At 49.3% G+C, this 21,668-nt stretch overlaps 1 protein-coding gene across 1 annotated transcript; it reads left to right on the top strand.

The window, feature by feature from the left end:
- The first annotated feature begins 14,996 nt into the window (after positions 1 to 14,996).
- LOC149380686 (RING/U-box protein) lies at positions 14,997 to 18,786 on the top strand. Its single transcript, XM_089630441.1, has 4 exons — positions 14,997 to 15,172; positions 15,854 to 17,389; positions 17,476 to 18,283; positions 18,355 to 18,786. Exons 2-4 carry the CDS (start codon positions 15,860 to 15,862, stop codon positions 18,606 to 18,608), a joined length of 2,592 nt encoding a protein of 863 aa, XP_089486567.1. The 5' UTR covers positions 14,997 to 15,172; positions 15,854 to 15,859; the 3' UTR covers positions 18,609 to 18,786.
- The last annotated feature ends 2,882 nt before the right edge of the window (positions 18,787 to 21,668 follow it).

The raw sequence follows: 21,668 nt of genomic DNA, 5'->3' as shown, positions 1-21,668 counted from the left end.
GAGGGAATTTTTTTCTTTTCGTTTAAATGCAATTTGAGGGTATAATAGTCTTTACTCATTGGGTTAGGTACTACATGTGTCAAATTTTGGGTTTTTGGCTATATTAGTAAGTAACATCTATTTGATATTATTAGTGTCAATCTCCCATTTCTTTATTATAATTTTTGAATACTTAATTTTATAAAATTCAATATCCTAAAACTTGATTTTTTTTTCAATTACGAAACATTTTCAATATTTTGGAAAAAGCTGTCATACTTCAGAAACATAGTTAAAATACAAAAACCTTGGGCTGGCCAATGGGCGAGGATAATTTGGCCCGGCCATTGGCCGAGGCTGGCCCTTGGGCCGGCAAATGGCCGGGTATAGCTTTGACTCGGCCATTGGCCGAGGCTGGTCCTTGGGCCGGCCAATGGCCGAGGATAATTTGGCCCGGCCATTGGCCGAGGCTAGCCCTTGGGTCGACCAATGGCCGAGGATAATTTGGCCCGGCCATTGGCCGAGGCTGGCCCTTGGGCCGGCCAATGGCCGGGTATAGCTTTGACTCGACCATTGGCCGAGGCTGGTCCTTGGGCCGGCCAATGGCCGAGGATAATTTGGCCCGGCCATTGGCCGAGGCTGGCCCTAGGGCCGGCCAATGGCCGTGGCAAGCCGCCGGTGCGCGTTTGACGTCGTTTCGCCTTTGTTCGGCCGCGATCGGGGTCGGGTCAATAACATTAGCCCCCCGAGTTTATCGTTGAGTGAAACTCGTGCGCGGTAAACTCAAGATCCTTGCCGTCGTCGGCCCACCGGAGCAACCCGTCGCAAAAAGATTTGACTCGAACCCCTTTAATTATTATTTTTTCTTAAGGTCGCATCACTTTCCGCATATTTCGTCTCGTTGCACGTGTCAATGGACCCTACCAACCACCTATTGGGGTGTGGGTCCGTCGAAGATGACCTCTTCCCTTTGCTCGGGAATCAAAACGTGGACCTGGATGATTTTTGGGGTCAATTCTCATCCCCCTCGATCACTTACAACGTACTGCCCTCAGTTTCTTCAAGCAACAACGTGGCAGAAATGACTAGGAGCGATTTTCCCTCGATCGAAGCATGGCTGGCCGACAAGGAGGAGGATGCGCGCACCGGAGATGGCCCCTGTCGTCAGGGGGACGCCGGCCCAGGAGCGCCGGGCGCTGGGGAGAGCTGGGCCGACCAGCGCGGAGCCGGCCTGGTCGAGGGAAGCACCGGGGCCGTCGTGCGCGTAGGGTCGGCCACCCAGGAGGCCGTTGGCGGGCCATCTAGCACCGCGGGAGCCATCTCCGGCGAGTCTGGAGCCGGGGGGCAAGCCGGCCGTGAGTGGCGTCGCGCAGGCCGTCACCGACGTCGGGGGAGCCGTGCCTGGCTGGGTCGATGCCGTCTGGGCCTATCCCAGCTCCGGGGGAGCATCTGCTGGACCGCGCGCGATCAGCCCGGTCGGGGCGTACGCCGGAGGGGCCGAGAGGGCCAACGCCCCGGAGGAGATCCCCTTTGGCCAGGGGAAGTCTGGCCGACTGTGGAAGCCGCTGGAGAGGCGCGCGAGACAGGGAGCGCCGCGCCTGATGGGGAGAGTGCCGGAGACGGCGCGTCGGCCTGGGGCGGCGTCGCCGGCACCGGGAAGGATCCCACCCCCTTGGGTGGGGCTGGTTTGCAGGTGGCTGGCGACGCTGAAGGCCTGGGTCCGGCCGCGCCTGAGGGCGCGCGCGCGGGCGAGGGGTCGCCGGAGGCGGGTTGCGCCGCTGGTGGGAACGCCGGCGTCGGAGGCGAAGAGCGTCGACCGGACAACGCCGGTCGGGGGGCGGCGGCCGAGGCGCTGATCGCCCTAGCCCTAGGGGCCGGCGGGCTAGGGTTGCGCGAGAGCAGCCCACCCGATGGGCCGGGCTACGCTGTCGGGCCAAACGCGCGCGTCACTGGGCCGGGCGAGAGCCCAAGAGGCCTAGGCGACCTGGGCGCGCGAAGGGGCTTCCCACCTGGGCCGGGCGCTGGTGAGGCCGGCCCAACGGCCTTGGGCGCCCAGTGTGGGGACCTAGACGGGATGGGCCTTGGTGAGGATTGCCCACCGGGCTTAGGGCCGAGCGCCGACGATGGGCCCATTGTTGGGCCGGCCCCGGGGGAGACAAGGCCCGCCGGGCCGGGCACGCGCGCAAGGGACCGACCGGTCGGCTCGGGCGACCGCCGCGAAGGACTCGCCGAACCGAGAATCGCCCCCGATGTTGAGTGCTCGAGCGAATCATCGGGTCACCGCGCCACATCGATGGCCACCGTCACCCTAACCGTGCAAGAGGAGTCGCGAGCCTTGGCCTTCCCGATCGAGGGATCTGCAATCCGCGGCGGCCTGGACTGCTCGGGTGTCGATATCTCCAGCTCGCTTTCGCTCGCCAATTTCCTAAGCTTGAGGAAGCGCTTCGACATCCCGTCATCCATATCGATCCTGCAACTGTTGCCCGACGATCTCCCGACTCGCCCACGAAAGGGGTACGCCGCCATTCACGAGGCAAGTCTCCGCGGAGGGCTACGGTTAACCTTTCAGCCTGTGATCCAAGAGTTGTTGATCTGATTGGGAGTGCATGCGTGGCAGATGTCCCCATCCTTCTATCGGGTGGTCGCGGCGTGCCACATGATGCTCTATCGAGCAAAGAGAATGGCGATCACTACAGATGACATTCAAGATCTCGTGCTCGTTCGCGGAGTTCCCGGGAAACCGGGCTTCTACCTGGCGACCCCTCGGAAACGCATCTCCATCATTACCAAGGTTACCTCGAAGCATCGATACCCTTGGGTGTAGGTGTCCGAGTTGGCCTTCGAGGCAGCGCCCCTAACGTTTGGACCCACGGCCGATTTTCCATCCGTCGGGGATGCCGAGGACTCCAAACTTGTAGCTGTGATCAAGGCGATTCCGGACTCGAGGCGGCAAGGGTCGTTGTTTGAGTCTCCAGATCTAATGGCGACGACCGGGTGGTTTGTGCCCGAGGACAAGGCTCCTCGACGTCCCACCCCTAGCACGGAGGCCATGGAGAACCCCGAATCCGAGGCCGGGGGTTCGTCCACTCCCCTCCCCGACGCGGGGGGTACTAACCACATATGCACTTTTATTTTATTGCAGTTTTACGTTGTTTATGCTTATTGTTGCGTCCTAACAGACTAATTCCTTTTCTTTTTTGCAGATACCATGGTTCGGCATCGGTCGCGCGCGCGAGTGCCGAGGGTAGAACCTACTGCTGAAGCTCTGGCTGTGACTCGTTCTCGAGTTGAGGCTCGTCGTGGAAGATCGCCATCGCGGGCGAGGAAGGAGGCGATTTCTTCGAACAAGCAACCGTCATCGTCAATCTCCCTCGGCTCGCCCTCCGGTCACAAGCGCGCTCATACGTTGGCGGTGTCAGATGGCATGGATTCGATGCTCCTAGCGGAGGCGGCGGATTTGCGAGGCCAATGTTCCCAAGGAATCCTCGAGACCCCTCTGGGAGACTTCAAGGGTCTACTGACGACGAGCGATCTCGATTACTTCCAAAACGGAGTCCGCAATGCTCGAAAGGTATGGCCCGTTCGTTTGACCTACATGCGACCCTTGTACTCATTATGATAGTACGTGCATCACCATTTTTTGTAGATGCTCGCGTGTCAAGAACGAGGTGAACGCATCCTCCGGGACCTACTTCGGAGAATGCAAATCATGAAGATAGACATGGAGAGCACGGCGGCCGACCACGCTGCCGCTCTAGTGGGGGTTCGGACTGCCCATGAGTTTCGGGCGCTCGAGGAAGAGTCGAGGCGGACCCGCGAGGAACTGGCGGCCGAGAGATCACAGCGCATGACGGCGCAGGCGTCTCTGGAGAAGGCGGAGCAGGCCGCCGACACCTTCTTGGGGGAGACGAAGAAACTCCAGGCGGCGCTCTCTAGCCGAGACGAGGAGCTGAACATCGTCCACGCTCGGCTATCGGCAAGTGAGATCTCTCGAGTCAAGGCTGAGAAGGATATGGATTCCCTGCTAATGGAGATGCAGACCCTCATCGAGGAGAAAGACGACGCCGTCCGATCCAAGGCGGACCTAGAGGACGATTGAGACCTCGCGTTGGAGGTGGCTTGTTACGAAGCGGCCATATGGGTTCGAGATGCGACCGCGAAGGAGAACGCGTCTCGTGGGATCACCTTTTCCTTATTTGACGCCATGTTCCCTCCTCTGGACGACGAGCCACAGGTGGACGACCCGCGTCCCCAAGTCCCCGCGGAGGCTGCTCAGTCGACGAACCGCCTGCTTGACGGAGAGGCTACAGACGGGTCAGGCGCCCCTCGCCCTGAGGACGATGAGGAGCAGATCGACTTCGGCTCAGAGTAGCCAACTTTATTTTGATCTTCCGCGCACTTGTTTAGCGCTTGCATTGCGTTTCCTTTCAGATACTTGTTATGTTTTTCCTTGTTGGATATTGTCGTACTTTTGTATTTTTCTCGTTGGGTTGTTTATGTGACACTGTTTGTCTTAGTTGAAGCTTCTTTTGGTTTACCATGCGTATTATTTTCTCAATTTACTATGCTTAGCGTAATCGATTTGCGCAATCCGATTAGTACGTGTCTTATGACCCTCGGTTTACTATATCTAGCGTAACCGATTTGCACGACTTACTGCCACACCTGGCAGCGAAGTTTCCCGCGGATGCTGGCTAGACCAGTTTCGTCCGGCGGGTGTGAATCTCTGCCACCCATTCGTGACTCGCTGCCTATTGGCGTGTGCGAGCTGGGCGGCCGTCGCGCCCATCTCCCGGTGAGTACGCTGCCTATCGGCGTGTGCATTGTGCATCGGGATGGGCTTAATGTAAACGCAGTCCCCAGTGAGCGTGGTACCTGTCGGTACGCGTGTCACGTTTCGGGTTTTGACTGCCGGGATCGACAATCCGGTACGCGGACGCGATCCATCGATGCCCCGCTGCCTATCGGTGTGCAAGGCGTGGAATCGTGCGAGAGCATTGCGCGAAAGACGTGTGGGGTCAGAGGTCCGGTGCGCGGATCCGACTTGTTGGCGTTTCGCTACCTCTCGGTGCACAAAGCGATGAATCGTGCGAGAGCGTCGCACGAGGGATGTATAGGGTCAGAAGTCCGGTGCGCGGATCCGACCCGTTGGTGTTTCGCTACCTTTCGGTGCGCGAAGTGTTGGATCGTGCGAGAGCGTCGCACGGATGATGTATACCTGTTACCCTCGTTAGCCCCCCGAGTTTCTTGTGTACTCGTAGAGGAGACTAGAAATTATAATACTATAGGATAAAGGTTTCGAAGTGAAATGTAATTCAATTATCATGTCGAAATAGTTAAAAATTACATTCCCAGGCCATTGGCCTTATTTGTAACTTGAAATTGTCTTTGCTAAAACCGAAAATAAGATGAAAACAACAAAACATAGGGAAATCGGGAGCGGGCTTCTATTGGTAGTATTGTCGTAGGTGCTCCGCGTTCCACGGGGCGTGAATACGAGTCCCTCTAGGTTCTCGAGCTCGTACGTGCCGTTGTGGATGGCTCAGCGCACGCGGTACGGGCCTTCCCAGGTGGGGCCCAGAACTCCCGCCCCTTGCACTTTGGTGTTTTGGAACACCCTTCTAAGGATGAGGCTTCCGTCGGCGAACTTCCGCAGCTTGATCTTGGAATTGTAGTACTTCTCGACCTTTCTCTTCTGCGCGGCAAGGCGGGAGAGTGTGTCCGCCCTCTTCTCGTCTATGAGGTTCAGTTCGAGCCTGATTGCTTCGTCGTTGGCGGGTTCTTCATACTCCTTGATGCGCAAGGTTGGCAGCTTGGTCTCGACTGGTACCACGGCCTCGACGCCGAACGCGAGAGCGAAAGGGGTTTCGCCGGTCGCGTTTCGCGCGGTGGTTCGATATGCCCACAAGACCATGGGAAGTTCGTCGGCCCAAGCCCCCTTTCTTTCTTCCAGCTTCTTCTTCAAGTTCTCTTTGATTTTCTTGTTGACCGCCTCGACCTGACCGTTGGCTTGAGGATGGCGGGGAGAAGAAAAAGTCTTGCTGATGCCCAACTGTTCACACACGTCCCGGAGGCGCGCATTGTCGAATTGCTTTCCATTGTCGGTCACAATCGACGCGGGGATCCCGAAGCGGCAGACAATGTTCTTCCAGATAAAGCTCGTCGTGTTCGCCTCGGTGATCTTCGCCAACGGTTCGGCCTCTACCCACTTGGTGAAGTAATCAATAGCCACGATTGCGTGCTTGTACTGCCTCGGGGCCGTAGGCAACTCACCGATGAGATCGATTCCCCATTTCGCGCAGGGTCGAGGCACAATGATCGGGCACAACGGGGCCGGCGCTTGGCGCGGGACGTGGGCGAACCTTTGGCATTTGTCGCATTTTTTGGCCCATTCGTGGGAGTCCTTTATCAAGGTAGGCCAAAAATATCCGAGTCTTAGTAGCTTTAGTGCCAAAGATTGTCCGGCGGCATGGTTTCCGCACACCCTTTCGTGCACCTCGCGGAGCGCTTTCTTTGCCTCGACTTCGGTCAGGCATCGGAGAATGGGCATGGAGTATCCTCTCTTGAACAAGTTGTCTTCCCTCATTGTATATTTCAGCGCCAAGCTACTCAGCTTTCTGGCCTCTTCTTTGTCTTCGGGGACGACTCCTTGCTTGAGATATTCTACGAGTGGCGTCATCCATGAGGGGGGCAGAGTTACGTCGACTACCCCTACGTCGCCTCTCGAGATGTAGGGTCGAGTTAGCACTTCTATTGGGACGCTACCTTCCCCCTCCTCGTCTAACCCGGACACAAGGCGTGCTAGGGCGTCGGCGTCAATGTTTGCCTCTCGGGGAACTTGGACTATCTCGAACCACGACAGGGCCTCCAAATTTTTATGGGTCTTCGACAGATATGCGATCATGTTAGGCTCTTTGGCTGCGTATTTGCCCTTGACCTAGTTCACAATCAGCTGTGAGTCGTAGTGGATGCGCAGGTTTTGACGCCTAGCTTGTTTGCCAATTCCAAGCCAACGATCAGAGCCTCGTACTCTGCCTCGTTGTTGGAAGTCTTGAACTCGAACCGCAGGGCGTATCTCAGTTTTTCCCTATCAGGATTTGTGAGCACAACGCCAGCGCCAGCCCCCCGGGCGTTTGACGCGCCATCCACCTGCAAGTCCCAGACCGGCCATATCGGGTCGTTGGTCCTCTTCTTCGACGACCCATCGTGGTAGTTCTCCTTGTCTTTGCTGCCCTCGTCAGTTGAGGGTGCGCTTGTGAATTCGGCTACGAAGTCGGCGAGGGCCTGGCCCTTGATGGTAGTTCTCGGCTGAAACTCGACCCCATACTCGCCCAACTCTTGGGACCATATGGCCATTCGAGACGAGGTCCCTTTTTGTAGGGCCATCTCGATGGGGTGTCCCGTACGCACCACGATCGGGTGCGCTTGAAAGTAGGGGCGAAGCTTCCTCGCGCTCGTGATGAGGGCGAGGGACAATCTCTCGATCTCCGGGTATCGAGTTTCGGCGTCGAGGAGCGCCTTGATGACATAATAAACCGGCCACTGCACCTTGTGTTCCTCGCGTATCAGAACCGCGCTCACAGCCCTGTCGGTCACCGCAAGGTAGATATACAAGGTCTCGCCATCCTTTAGTTTTGTGAGGAATGGGGGGGAGCTGAAGTAGGCCTTCATCTCGCGGAACGCCTCCTCGCATTCCTCAGTCCACACAAATCCGTCGGTCTTCTTTAGTGCCTTGAAAAATGGTTGGCACCTATCGGTTGCCTTGGAAACGAATCGCGTCAAGGCGGCGATCCTTCCCGTCAAACTTTGTACTTCTTTCACTTTCTGTGGCGACCTCGTCTCTAAGATCGCCCTAATCTTCTCGGGATTAGCCTCAATCCCGCAGCGGCTCACCATGTAGCCTAGGAATTTTTCGGACTCAACCCCAAAAGCGCACTTATTGGGGTTGAGCTTCATCTTGTAACGCCGCAGGATCGTAAACATCTCCCTAAGGTCTCGAACGTGGTCGTGGGCCTTGAGGCTTTTGACAAGCATATCGTCCACGTAGACCTCCATAGTTTTGCCAATTTGATTGGCGAACATTCGGTTCACCAACCTTTGATACGTTGCTCCCACGTTTTTGAGGCCAAAGGGCATGAGCTTGTAGTAGTAAAGTTTGCGGTTCGTAACAAAGGTGGTCTTGATCTGATCCGGCTCGTGCATGCGGATCTGATTGTAGCCTGAGTAGGCGTCCATGAAGCTCAGCAACTGGTGGCCCGCCGCGGCGTCCACGAGTTGCTCGATCCTCGGGAGAGGGAAGCTGTCTTTTGGGCAGGCCTTGTTGAGATCTTTGTAATCGATACAAATCCGCCACTTCCCGTTCGGCTTCTTAACCATAACGACATTGGACACCCACTTGGGGTGTTCCGCCTCCCTGATGAAGTCGGCGGCGAGAAGTTTATCAACTTCTTCACCAATGGCTTGGTACCTCTCCCCACTGAACGCCCATCTCGGTTGGACACGTTCGATCACCCTCTTGTCTTCGTTGAGTCGGTGGACCATTATCTCGGGGTCGATCCCGGGCATGTCGGCGTGTGTCCACGCGAAGACGTCTTTGAACTCGCGGAGGAAGGCTGCGAGCTGGGTTCGGATTTCGGACGGGAGTTGGGCGCCTACCTTGACTACTTGGTCAGGCTTGGCGTCGTCCAACATGATGGGAACAAGGTCGTCCGGTGTCTCCACCTTCCGACGCTCGACATCGTCCCTCTGGTCCAGTTCTCCGAAGGTGCCCCATTCCTCTATCTTGCACGGGAGTTTGTCCCCGAGCTGGAAGATGGTGCTCACCGTCTTTCCCTTTCCTTTCCCGTCTACACCCTGGATGTAGCACATCCTTGCCATTGATTGGTCTCCCAACATTATATATGGCAATTCCTTTCTCAGTCGGGAATTTCATCATCAAGTGGTAGGTGGACGTTATGGCCTTCAACCGATTGAGAGTCGGGTGGCCGACGATGATATTGTATGCTGAGGGTTGGTCCACGACCAGGAATGACACGATGTGGGTGACCTCGATCCCCCCCGGTGTCCCAAAGGTGACCAGGAGGTCGATGGTGCCCTCCGTCATGACCCTCTCCCCGGAGAAGCCGAAGAGCGGGGTCGAGATCGGAGTCGGTCTCATCCCGGATAGTTTCATCCTGTCCAGCGCCGACTTGAAGATTATGTCGGCGGAGCTGCCGTTGTCGATTAAGATTCTCCAAACGAGGTTGTTGGCGACCGGGGCTGAGACGACTATCGCGTCGTTGTGTGGGTGAAGAACTCGCACCGCCTCTTGGCCGGTGAAGAACATGTACTCGAACGGGGCCGGAGGAGGAGCCTCGTACGTGTGGTTGATGTAGTGCGCTATCTTCCCTTGGGAGACTTCTCGCACATACTTCTTCCTTTGCGTGCTCGAGTCTCCGAACACCGGGCCGCCCATGATCGAGCCCACGACGTACAGTTGTGAGCTTTCCGGTTCTTCGATTGCTGCTCGGTTCGTAACGGTTACCGTCGCCGGACCTTTCCTTTCTTGCCGCGGACGCTCTCCGTGTGCCGCGGCCGTCCCGATTGTTCTAAGGACGTACTCTTTCAACTTTCCATCTTGAATTAGGGCCTCGATCTGACGTTTGAGCTGGTAACATTCGGACATCAGATGCCCATGGTCTTGGTGGTATTCACAGAACTTACTTTGATCCCGCTTCGCGGGATCCTTTGTGAGAGGAGCGGGGCTTCCTAGCTTGTAGCGGTACGAGGCTAGGATCCGCTCTTGCGGAGTATTCAGCGGGGTGAACGCCGAGAACTTTCGGAAGCTATCGATGTGCGACGGTCTCGGCCCGGGGAGGGAGCGACCGTTAGGGGCCTGGCCTCCCTTGTTCCTCCTCTTACGAGGGTCGGGACTATCTCCGTCCTAATCGTCGTGGCGGCGACTGCTTTGTCCCCCCGTCTTCCGGCTGTCTCGGCCATCGAGGTAGTCCTCGATCCCCATGTAAGTGCGGGCTCTCGAAATTAGCTCCGCCATATCCCGCGGGACCTTTCCGACAATAGACTTGAGGAAGTCGCTCGTGCGAGCTCCCTCGGTGATCGCCGTGATGGCGTCCTTGTCGTCGAACCCTTCGACCTTGTGAGACTCCTCGGTGAAGCGCGCGAGGTATTGCCTCAAAGTCTCATCTTTCCCCTGTCGGATAGACAGGAGTCTTTGACTTCTTTTGCGCCATGAGAGTGGCAAAACGAGCGAGGAAGGCCTCTCGCAAGGCCCGGAAGGACGAGATGCTCCCTGGTCTCAAACTTCGGAACCATTCAAATCCTGACCCCGTAAGGGTCAGGCTGAAGGCTTGATACAGGGTGGTGTCCGTCTGTCCCTGCATCGTCATCCACGTCTCGTAGTGCTGGGTATGGAAGTTCGAGTCCGTCCGTCCGTCATAGGGAGGGATGGACGGCAGCTTGAAATTCCCCACGCAAGGCTGCGCGAGGATTTGAGCGGCGAAGGGAGAGTATGACTCCTCGATCCCTCCATAGGGCCTTTGCCTCCCCGATTCCCTCATCTCGATGATTTGATTCTGGAGGCTTTGAATCATTGTCACCAGGGCTGACCGCCGGGACCGCGGGAGTCGCCTGTTGGCGCTCGTTGGATGCTTGGTCACCGGCATTGGCCTGGGGTCGGCCAAGAGTTGTGGCGGGGAGTGCGTCCCTCCGGGAGTTGAGCCTTTGGCGGAGATCCTCCCCTCGGGAGTTTCTCTGTGCCGTTAGGCGCTCCCTAAGGTCCGCACTCGGCGCTTGACGGGGCGGGGTCGCCCTTGCCCGGATTGTCCGGCGAGCGCTTCGGCTATCGGCCCCATCGTCCCCTAGGGTCGTTCTCTCCCCGGTGAGGGGCCGTGTCCGGCCGCCTCTTGAAACCGAAGGGGCGAGTCCCCGAGAGTGCGACCGTGCCTGTTGTCGCGTCGGGTGCGACGGTCCGGCCAGAGCGCCATTCAACCTCTCGGGCCGTGAATGGGCAAGGCTAGGAGTTGCCTCGTCGGTCCTCGACTCCCCAACGTAGTCCGGGTCGGAGTTGTCTCGGGCGGACTTTTCCTCGACGTCGTAGCCGAGGAGGTCGGCGATGAGTGTGTCGTCGACGCCGGGACGGTCTAGGAGCTCGGCGAGCCTTCGAGCCGTGTCCTCTCGGAGCGCGGCCTCGGGATCATTCGCCGAGTCTCGGGGCTGGCTCTTGTTGTCACGAGGTTGCCCTCCTAGACGATGCGCGAGGCTTCGGAGGCCGTACCTCGAGCTCGTCGCTCGAGTGCCCGCTGAGGCGGCGGGAACTTGACTCATCTTTCGAGAGTCGTAGATGCAAAAAGAGAAGGGATGGAAGGGAGAGCGTCGCCAAGGTCGGGAGGTGCCCCTCCTTCTAGCGCCAAAATGTTGTCGCTCGTTTTTGGACAACGATTTAGGAACCTAAAGCGGTTAGACCCAAGGCCGGACCAAGTAGTCTCGCTTCGGCTTGAGCGTGTCGGACTTGGTATCCCAAGTCTTCCCTTAGCTGTTGGTGACGTCTATCTCGTCCAAACACCTGAAAAAGGTAAGAAATGAGATGTGAACTACAAAGGGAAAACAGAGGGGGTGCCTCTGTTTACTTCTCCGACACTCAACATTAGTAGGATCGAGATGGAATATTGAGGGTTTAAGTGTTTAGAGGCCAAAGATGAGTGAAACGAGCGAGTTACGAATTCGGCAGCGTTTCGGGACTCAAAATTGGATTACCTGTCTCGAGGGGTCGAGCCTCGTATTTATAGGCGACCAAGGGGCGTTTTTGAGCAACCCATTGGCCGAGTGGATGCATTTGGCCCGGCCGTTGGCCGAGGCAAACCTTGGGCCGGCCAATGGCCGGGGATAGCTTTGACTCGGTCATTGGCCGAGGCTGGCCCTTGGGCCGGCCAATGGGCGAGGATAATTTGGCCCGGCCATTGGCCGAGGCTGGCCCAAGGGCCAGCCAATGGCCGGGTATAGCTTTGACTCGGCCATTGGCCGAGGCTGGTCCTTGGGCCGGCCAATGGCCAAGGATAATTTGGCCCGACCATTGGCCGAGGCTGGCCCTTGGGCCGGCCAATGGCCGGGTATAGCTTTGACTCGGCCATTGGCCGAGGCTGGTCCTTGGGCCGGCCAATGGCCGAGGATAATTTGGCTCGGCCCTTGGCCGAGGCTGGCCCTTGGGCCGGCCAATGGCCGGGTATACTTGGGTCAGCCATTGGCCGAGGCTGGCCCTAGGGCCGGCCAATGGCCAGGCGCGTTTAACGTCGTTTCGCCTTTGTTCGGCCGCGATCGGGGTCGGGCCGATAACAAAACGCTTAAGAACAAATTAATGAAATTAAATATTTAAAAATATTGTTTATGCCACTTATACTACTTAATTATCCAACAATACCAAAGAGAAAATTAGACCAGTAATCCAATAGTCCATTTTCCTTTCAAAAAATAGCAAAAAAAATTATTCTATTAAGAATATAGCTCATCGGACCGAAATTAATAAAATTAACTGTTTTAGTTAATTAAATTTACTTCAGCCTGCTTGAAATAAATCAATTAACTGTTTTAGTTAGTTTAATTTACTTTGGTCGGATGAGTTATTTTCTTAATAAAATAAAACTTTGGCTAAAAATTTTTTAAGCTAGAAAATTGACTAGTTGCAACGAATTCTTTCAATACTAAATTATCAACAACAACATGATCTGGTTAGCTTCAATCCTTAAACGCTAGTTAGATCAATAACATGAAACCCCCTCCTCTAAGGAATATATTATTGCCATTGAATCCCTTCTAACCCCTTATTTGGAGCTTCATGTATACTCACGTGACTTGTTGGTGAGATTTTAGTTTTCATATGCACGAGGGCGGATATTTTGTGGTTGATTAAATCATTCAAAGAGTTCTCCTCGCACCGAACATAGTGGAGCCACAAACTAATAACTAGAGGCATCTGATGAGGTGGGGGATATGTTGAAGTAGCGATTCATAACTCAGCCAACACGTTCGTGGTTGGGGGATTGCTCGGGGACTGATGTGACGAGGGACGTTATTCCCCACTAACAGTGGTGTGCATCGCTATCTTATCAGAGCTCGAATGTGCGATTGAGAACGACCTTTAGATTGTACTCGGACAACTCACCTCGTTGTGAAGGGTACGTAGTTTCTTCGGCCATTGGGATCAATTATCACTGATATCGGTCAGTTGATACAAGATCTCAAAGAAAAAGCATGGACTAAGATCGAATAACAAATTGGCTATTGCTATTATAAAAAAATGAAGATAGTTGAGGTTCAAATAGTTATTCGTCACCAATTCGATAATTTGTCTAAGGTCTATTCGTCTTTGTATTTTTTCTCATTATTTCATATGTAACTAAAAAAAACGCAAACAACGCATGATAACATGTGAGTTCCTCTTAATTTTGTCCCTAGAAAAATGGAACTTTTTAGTTAAGGTACATATTTATTTTTCCTTGATTTTATTGCTCTTTCCAACAACAAAAAAATTATAATTGGGATTTACCATTCTCCCGTTGTAACATAAACTAAAAGTTCTAGAATTTTGTTAGATAACTAGTTTAAACAACACGCGCGAGCGTTGAGAGAGAGAGAGAGAGAGAGAGAGAGAGAGAGAGAGAGAGAGAGAGAGAAGGGGGGGGGGGGGGACAATAAAAAAGAGGGAGGTGAGAAAAAAAAAATCCAAAACTCGTCACGTGTTGCCGTCTGACGAATTAACGTGACGGATTCTGAATTAAAGTTTGAAGAGATTGGCACATATGTAATTGATTACTGTGCATGTGCCCATACATCACACATACTTACAACTCCATTATTAACTAGATTATGTTATCATTTGTTTGTTTTTTAAAACCTGTAAATATTACAAACCGTTTCATATTCTTACTTTTTGTTTGGACCACAGTTTATATATGTAAATGTTTATAATATTTTTTCAAAAATTTAAGTCTGTTCAATCCAGAATGTCATCTACTCATAGTTTGGCGAGTAGTTCTGATCCCAAACATGATCTTTCTCAAGCTAGGATGCCACCAAGTTGCGACTTCTATAAGCTCAACATCAATGGATCAATTCCAAAATCTTCAAATTGCATTGGTGTTGGAGCCTTCATTCGCATCTCTTCTGGTTTGGTAATGGTTGACTTGTCTTAAAGTCTTCTGGGCAAATTCACGATTAAAGAAGCTGAAGCTCTCGCTCTCCGCCTCGGCTTATCATGGGCTTTGGAAGTGTTTTCGTCTATCCACTTTGTAGAGTCACATGTTAAGATGATGGTTCACGTTCTCGAGAAACACTGTATTTTTAAAATGAGTTTGGTTCCATTTTGTCAAATTTATCTAGGTAAGTTGTAATCACGATTTTCATCCACCATATGTGAGGACCTATTAATAATTTTCGTGGTACCGCTCACGTTACTAAAAAAAAAATTAATTTATTGTCTAATTTCTTAGAGTAAAGTCGTCATACTTGGTGACTAACATGATGACACATAATTTTAACAACTTAATCTTTTTTCATAGATGATAAACTCATTTTTTTGGAGGATATCATATTTTGATTAAGTCTGTAATTAATCATAAACATTATGATTAATTATAGATTTCTATTTCTAAAAAAAAATGGAAGAAATGCAATACCATCATCAATGCAAAGTAATTCAATATGCATTTCCATGCATGTTTTTCTTTTTGTTTCACAGAACTTCTGTTGTAAAAATCAGGAAAGTATTTCTTTATTCAAATTTAGAAAAACTATTAACGCTATTTATTTAGTATATCCATGTATTTACTGAAAATAAAAATTTAATCATAACGCCCCCAACAATGCGCGTCGTAGGAAAAAGGGTATTATCGTAGCAAATAGTAATAAATACAGCCGGTGAATACTAGCGGGTGCGGTTTAAAAAGGGTATTATGGTAGTTACACAGTACGAACACGAGTATACTAAACGTGTAAGCTCTGTGCCAGCGTGTGATGATATAAATACCAAACGAAACGCATAACATAGACACCAAAGAGAAAGACGAAACCGGAAACACCAAAGAATAGAGAATAAAAAACTCGTTTGATTTCTCTCCTAATTTTTTTTCATTAAAATAAAAAATCAACCATATATTTTTGGATTTCGTTTTCCTGATTTTGATTTCCTCTTCCTCTCTCTCAGGTACCCTCACAATCCTTCTATTAATCTCTCTGCTTTCCTACTGATTTTTCATTTCTTCTTAAAGTTTTCGTTCATGATTTCATTTCCCATGGCATGTTTGAATTCTGCTATGTAGATTTGCATACGGATGGATAGAAATCTGGCTTCTTCATGCGTTTGTGTTGAGCTCTGTATTCCTTAGGAATCTCTCTAATAAATTTTGGTTTTTGGGTTTGAAAGCTTTTTTTGGTACCGATTTGATCGTTGAAGATGAGGATTTTTTTGAAACAAAATTATCTGGTAGCTATGGATTGGTGTGTTTTCCCTGGTTATTCATATGGTTATTCGTCTGATTGATTGGTGTTGGTATGGGTCCTTAAGAATTTTTTGAGTAATTGGTAGGATAAAGAATCCATATAACACACACACATGTATATATATATAACTAGGTGATAGATTGCTATGATTGGATGGTAGATCGATGTGAACTATATATATATACATACATATGTGTGTGCATGTTTCGTTAGATTTTTGTCTCTGTCATTTCAATTAAGCTTTGGGAATGGGAGTTCTGAAATCTTTATAAGCCTTGTAATCTTTTGGTGATGGTGATTGTCTGTTGAATCGTACTAATATAATATGTGGGGTTTGAATGAAATTTGATTAATACATTATTGGGCATATTTGTTGTGCTGATAGGAATAAATGGGTAGAGGAAGTGGGGTCAGTCCTAAGCGCAATTTTAAGAGAGGGGTTCGGTCTAAAGACACTGGTTCTGATGAATCAGATGAAGATTATGTCGTTTCAGACGAGGAAAATGAGGTCTCTGCTTGCTCGGATGAGGACTTTGGTTCTTTGGCCAATGGATATGCATCAGAGGCGAGTGATCTCTTTGCTGAGGAAGAGGAGGAGAGGAAGGTGAAGAAGGCTGGTAGATCGAAGAAACCGAGAAAAAAGTATGATAAGTACAAGGAGGAAGAGGAGGATGAAGACGAGGACGATGATGAAGATTATAGTGAGGAGATTGAGAAGCTCAAGGCGAAGGGAAGATTGAAAGGAGGTTTCAGTAGTGTGAACAAAAATGAAGTTAAACCGTCTCAAAAGAGGAGAAGAGTTGTTAGCAAAGAAGAGGATGAAGACGATGATGATGAGGAGTTCACGCCAAGTGATAATGAGGAGGAGAGGAAGGGGAAGAAGGCTGGTAGATCAAAGAACCCGAGAGAGAGGTATGATAAGTACAGTAAGGAAGAAGAGGATGAAGATGAGGATGAGGATGAAGATGAAGATTATAATGAGGAGATCAGGAAGGTTAAGACGAATGGAAGATTGAAAGGAGGTTTTAGTAGTGTGCATAAAAATGAAGTTAAACCACCATCTCATAAGAGGAGAAGAGTTGTTAGCAAAGAAGAGGATGAAGACGATGATGACGAGGAGTTTACACCAAGTAATAATGAAGAAAATGAAGACGACGACGAAGATGATGATTTTACAGCAGATGACGAGGATGATTCTTTCGATGAAGAAGTTTCGAGGGTGAAAAGGAAGAAGGCCTACACGAAACCGAGCAAGCGGGTCCCACGAAAAAAATCTTCCAGAAGCCAGAAAAGGAGGAAGAGAAACATGGCTGCAAAGAAAGTAAAAAAAGCGACCGGATTGAGAAGGAAAGTAAGATCTTCTGATGATGATGATGATGATGATTTCATAGACTATGAATCAACATTGAGAGAAGAAGGTGAGATGAAAAGGGGTCCGAAACAGAGACGATTTGTTGTGGACTCTGATTCTGACTTTGCCCCAGCACCATCTAATGACTACGATTACACGATTTCAGAGGAAGAGAGAGAGCAAGTGAGAGAAGCTAAGGAGTTTTGTCGTGCGAAAAATGAACTGAGAAGTTCGTTGACGCCTGAGAAAATTCACGAGGACAAGGTTCTGCCAGTGGAAAGAAAACCCAAGGGAAGGAAGGGCAAGGAGAAGGTAGAGGAAGAAGTTAAAATCGAAATTGTAAAGAGGGTATGTGGCATTTGCCTCTCGGAGGAAGATAAAAGAAGAGTTCGAGGAACAATCAATTGTTGCGAGCATTATTTCTGTTTTACATGTATCTCTGAGTGGGCAAAGGTCGAATCCCGTTGCCCCTTGTGTAAGCAGAGATTTAAAACAATCAGTAAGCGCGCACGGTCATCAACAGTAGCTGAATCGAGACTTGTCACGATAAATGTCCCGGAGCGTGATCAGGTATACCACTTGTTTGCAGCTCCATAAGAAACCTTGTTCAATGTTACCCAATTAACAAAACTTTTATTTCCATTTTATACTTACAGGTATATCTACCAACCGAGGAAGAACTCAGGAGCTATCTTTATCCATACGAGGATGTGATTTGCTCTGAATGCCATCACGGTGGGCATGATGACCTCATGTTACTATGCGATGAGTGCGATTCATCAGCTCACACCTTTTGTGTAGGCCTTGGCCATGAAGTACCCGAGGGAAGTTGGTTTTGTCGTTGTTGTAAACCGCTCGATCCAGAATTCCCAAGCTCTCCACAGACTTATTTGTCTGATGAGAGATTAGCGAACAATGCACCGACTACTACTAGAGTATCACTATCAGCGGCCATAAACAATAGCGGTGAAGGTCTTGACCTCAATTCAGTTTCTTCACAAGGACTGGCCGGTCTTTCTTCTCCTAGACAACAGTTTGGAGGTTTTCAAGCCGCGATGCCTTTGGCCGGAGCTGGTGCGTCAACCGTATCCGGTAGAATCAGGCTAAGGCACCAAATCCACCATTGCCTTTCTGAGAGACCCGACAGACCCGAAGGGAATTTCCCAAATTCTCAATCAGATCAAGCTCGTGAAACCACAATGCAGCAGGAAAGACTCTGCGACAATCACTCGCCGGCTGGACAAGAATCCGATTTTGGTCTTCCAAGTTTTGGGATGAGGCCGACGTGGCAGGAAACAAACCCAGCTACTAGTGTCGTATCTGATCTTCCCACAACCGGTTCATTATGGCCCAGCCTTGAAGCGAGAAATTCTCTGCGTGATGTTGACCTTCTCACGGCCAAGGAACAGTTTCAGGTGGCGGTCAAAAGCCATTTGCAGAACTTGTCCAGGGGCAGCGATTTAGGTACGGAAATATTGTAATCTTAGACGAGTAGTTATAATTATATGTTGCTGAGATGTGTGTCTTGGTTTCAGGGCAAAGTAAGTTGGAGGAAATTGCCAAGTGCTCAACGCAGGCCATATTGGGAGCGTGTGGGCTCGATCACAACGAGATAGTTGCTCTGCCCGTGTCCCCACCACCGACTTGTGACCACACAGAATTAATGGGGCCAAGTCTGGTGAGAGGTTGTTGCTCCTCGTGTTTCGATTCTTTTGTGGGCGATGTAGTGAAGAAGGTTCTTGACGCTAAACTGTCCGAAGTACAACAATGGCTGTGCTTGGCTCTTTAGCTTTTTTATTTTTGTTAATGCCCATTTTTTTTTCTAGGTTTTAGACCATAATTTATTGACTTGCAACTTGTTTATAAAACGTGTGTCGGAGCTGAACATTGAATATTGCACACTCAAAAAGTTTCTACTCTGAACTCAAGTTATTGACATTATTCTTTAATTTAATAACTTTCCTTAACTCCTCCATCCAATCTTCACTCTTTAGTACGTTTTTCCGCTTCCATCTTAGTGTTTAACAAATAGCTATTATTTCTTTTAAAAAAAAAAAAGTAGTGAAGAAGATGCATGTAGTTGGATTATTGGCTCGCCACATTTCTAGGTTTCGGTTGTTGAACTGACCTATGAAATGACTTGGTTACGGAAAAATGACGTAAGAGATGACTTACCTCTCTCCCCTGTCAATTTTAGCTATTTAATTATTGACAAATGGCAATGACGAAATTTTCCCGAAAATCAAAGACTTCAAATTCAAACAAACGTTTTTTTTTTCCTGACAAAAATAACTTATCATATCTGAACGGCCATCTTATTTGTTTATTCTATCCCTTTTTTTTTAGTCCTCTTATGTGTAGTAACCTTTGAATATATTTACAACACATCATAAAAAAATTATTTTGTTGAATATCATTTTATATCACTAGGAATATCGATACCGATACTGATACCGAAGTTTTGATTTTACTGTTATACCGAGTATCGATGGGTATCTTATAACAATTTCAATACCGATTACCGATGATATCGATGATATATCGACAATCGATAGATATATCGATAAAATCATATAAAAATAGATATTATGTATATATATAATTTAATGTTACATATAATATTTTAAATAGATATGTATATATAACACATCTATATATATATATATATATATATACATTTATATTTATATCTATAAATATACGTAACGAATGAATATATAACATTTATTTGAATTTTGAACCACTTGATTTTAACTCGAAAGAAGAGCATGCAAAAATAAAAATAAAACATCTTTGATGTTATTTTGTTAACAAATAAAGTTCAGCTTATTGTGAAATTAAAAAATTGAAAAAAAAAATCACTCCATATAAATCTATGAGGTTCTATAATTTTTAAGAAGCAACAATGGGTCTTCATCGGTACAAGAACTCAAATTTCAATTTTGGGTCTGTTTAGAGCTATAAAAATCAGTATTTTAGGAATAACTTTTCTATTTTGGCAGTTGTAGTAATTTTTCTGTTAATATCGGTATTTTGGGAATAAAAATAATGTTTAGGCTGTTATAGTAATATTTACACCGAACTTCCCATTTTTCCGGATATATCGTTGGTACTTTGAAACTTGATATCACTAGTACCTGATATCACTCATGTACTGAGTGGGATCAGTCATTCTCTCCCCCTCGCTCTTGACCAGGGTTTGACTGGGAGCCAATGGCGTGGAAAAGGGCTTGGCAGTGGTCATGCCAGTCTTTTTTAGCAAGTCAGCGACATACTTGGGCTGAGACAAGTACAACCCGGTGGAGTCACGAAAAGCTTCAACGCCAAGGAAGAAATGCAGATCACCCAACTGCTTGAGTGAAAAGCAGTGATGAAGATCATCTATGAGTCTTGAGATCGCCTTGTCATCATTTCTTGTGAGGACGATGTCGTCTACATAGACCAAGAACATGATGACCACACCGTTGTTGGTGTAGATGAACAACAAAGAGTCAGACTTTGAGTTGTAGAAGTTCCAACCAAGGAGGACACTACGCAAATGCTCAAACCAGGCACGCGGCGCTTGCTTGAGGCCATAGAGAGTCTTCTTCAACTTGCATACGTGGTTTGGACGTAGAGGATCCACAAAGCCCTCTGGTTACCACATGTACACATCCTCTGTGAGGATCCCATTGAGAAAGGCATTGTCAACATCAAGTTGACGTATACGCCACCCACGTTGCACAGCTAGTGTCAAAACAACTCGTACCGTAGATGGCTTGACTACAGGACTGAATGTCTCCGAGAAGTTAACCCCTGGGGTCTGAGTGTAACCCTTCATTACAAGGCGAGCTTTGTGTCGATGAAGATTCCCATCAGCCTTATACTTGAGCTTGAAGACCCATTTGTTACCAACAATGTTGAAAGTTGGAGAGAAAGGTATCAAGTCCTATGTGTCATTTTTGTGCAAAGCATTCAGTTCTGCTTCATAGTAGACAACCATTGAGGATTAGCCAAGGCAATAGGTATTGAGGTAGGTTTAGAGGGACTTGGGTCAATAAATAGGGGATGTCTGCTGAGGTTGAACACCTTGGGTTTGAACATCCTAACCTTTGACCTTGTAGTCATGGAGTGTGTATGCTTGGGGTCAGGGACTTTGTGGATTTGGACCGGTAATGAAGATGGATTGTATGGGACAATGGCTGTGTGGGAGTGACCATTAGTGATTGTGGGAGTAGTGGCTGTTTGTGGTTCCATGGCTGTGGTTGTAGGTTGAGACTGCTGTGAGTTAGGCACGATGTCAGTTTGTGGATCACTGGTTGGTTATGGCTGTGTGGTGGCTGAGGAGTGTGATGAATCATCACCAGGGGCTGATCAAGGGGAACAGTAACATTGTTGAGATTGGTCACACCGATGTCACATGGAACAAACACAGGACTTGGACAGAAGAGGCAACTAGACTCTAGCTGAGGACTGACATCAGACTGTGGTGTAGGTTCAGACCCAAACAACTCAACATAAGGGAATTCATCTTCATGGAAAACTGCATTCCTAGTTATGTAAACACGACCTGAGGACGACAAACATTTGTACCCTTTATGAGATGGAATATAACCAAGAAAGACACATTTTGAGGACCTAAAATCAAGTTTGTGAGTGTTGTAAGGACGCAAGTGTAGGAAGACTGCACAGCCAAACACTCTCAAAAAATTGTAGTCGGGGTTTTTATTGAACAGGACCTGATATAGAGACTTGTTTTGCAAGACAGGTGTGGGTAGAACATTGATTAGGAACACAGCTGTGAGAAAGGAATCCCACCAGAACGAAAGAGGTAATTTTGCCTGAGCTAAGAGGGTAAGTCCTAGTTCAA

Source organism: Urtica dioica, chromosome 11 (assembly GCF_054948205.1).
Source record: "Urtica dioica subsp. dioica isolate 48M chromosome 11, U.dioica_male_clone48M_v1_H2, whole genome shotgun sequence".
NCBI classification, from domain to species: domain Eukaryota; kingdom Viridiplantae; phylum Streptophyta; class Magnoliopsida; order Rosales; family Urticaceae; genus Urtica; species Urtica dioica.
Note: the sequence above shows the minus strand (reverse complement) of the source record. Positions and strands in the feature narration are given on the sequence as shown.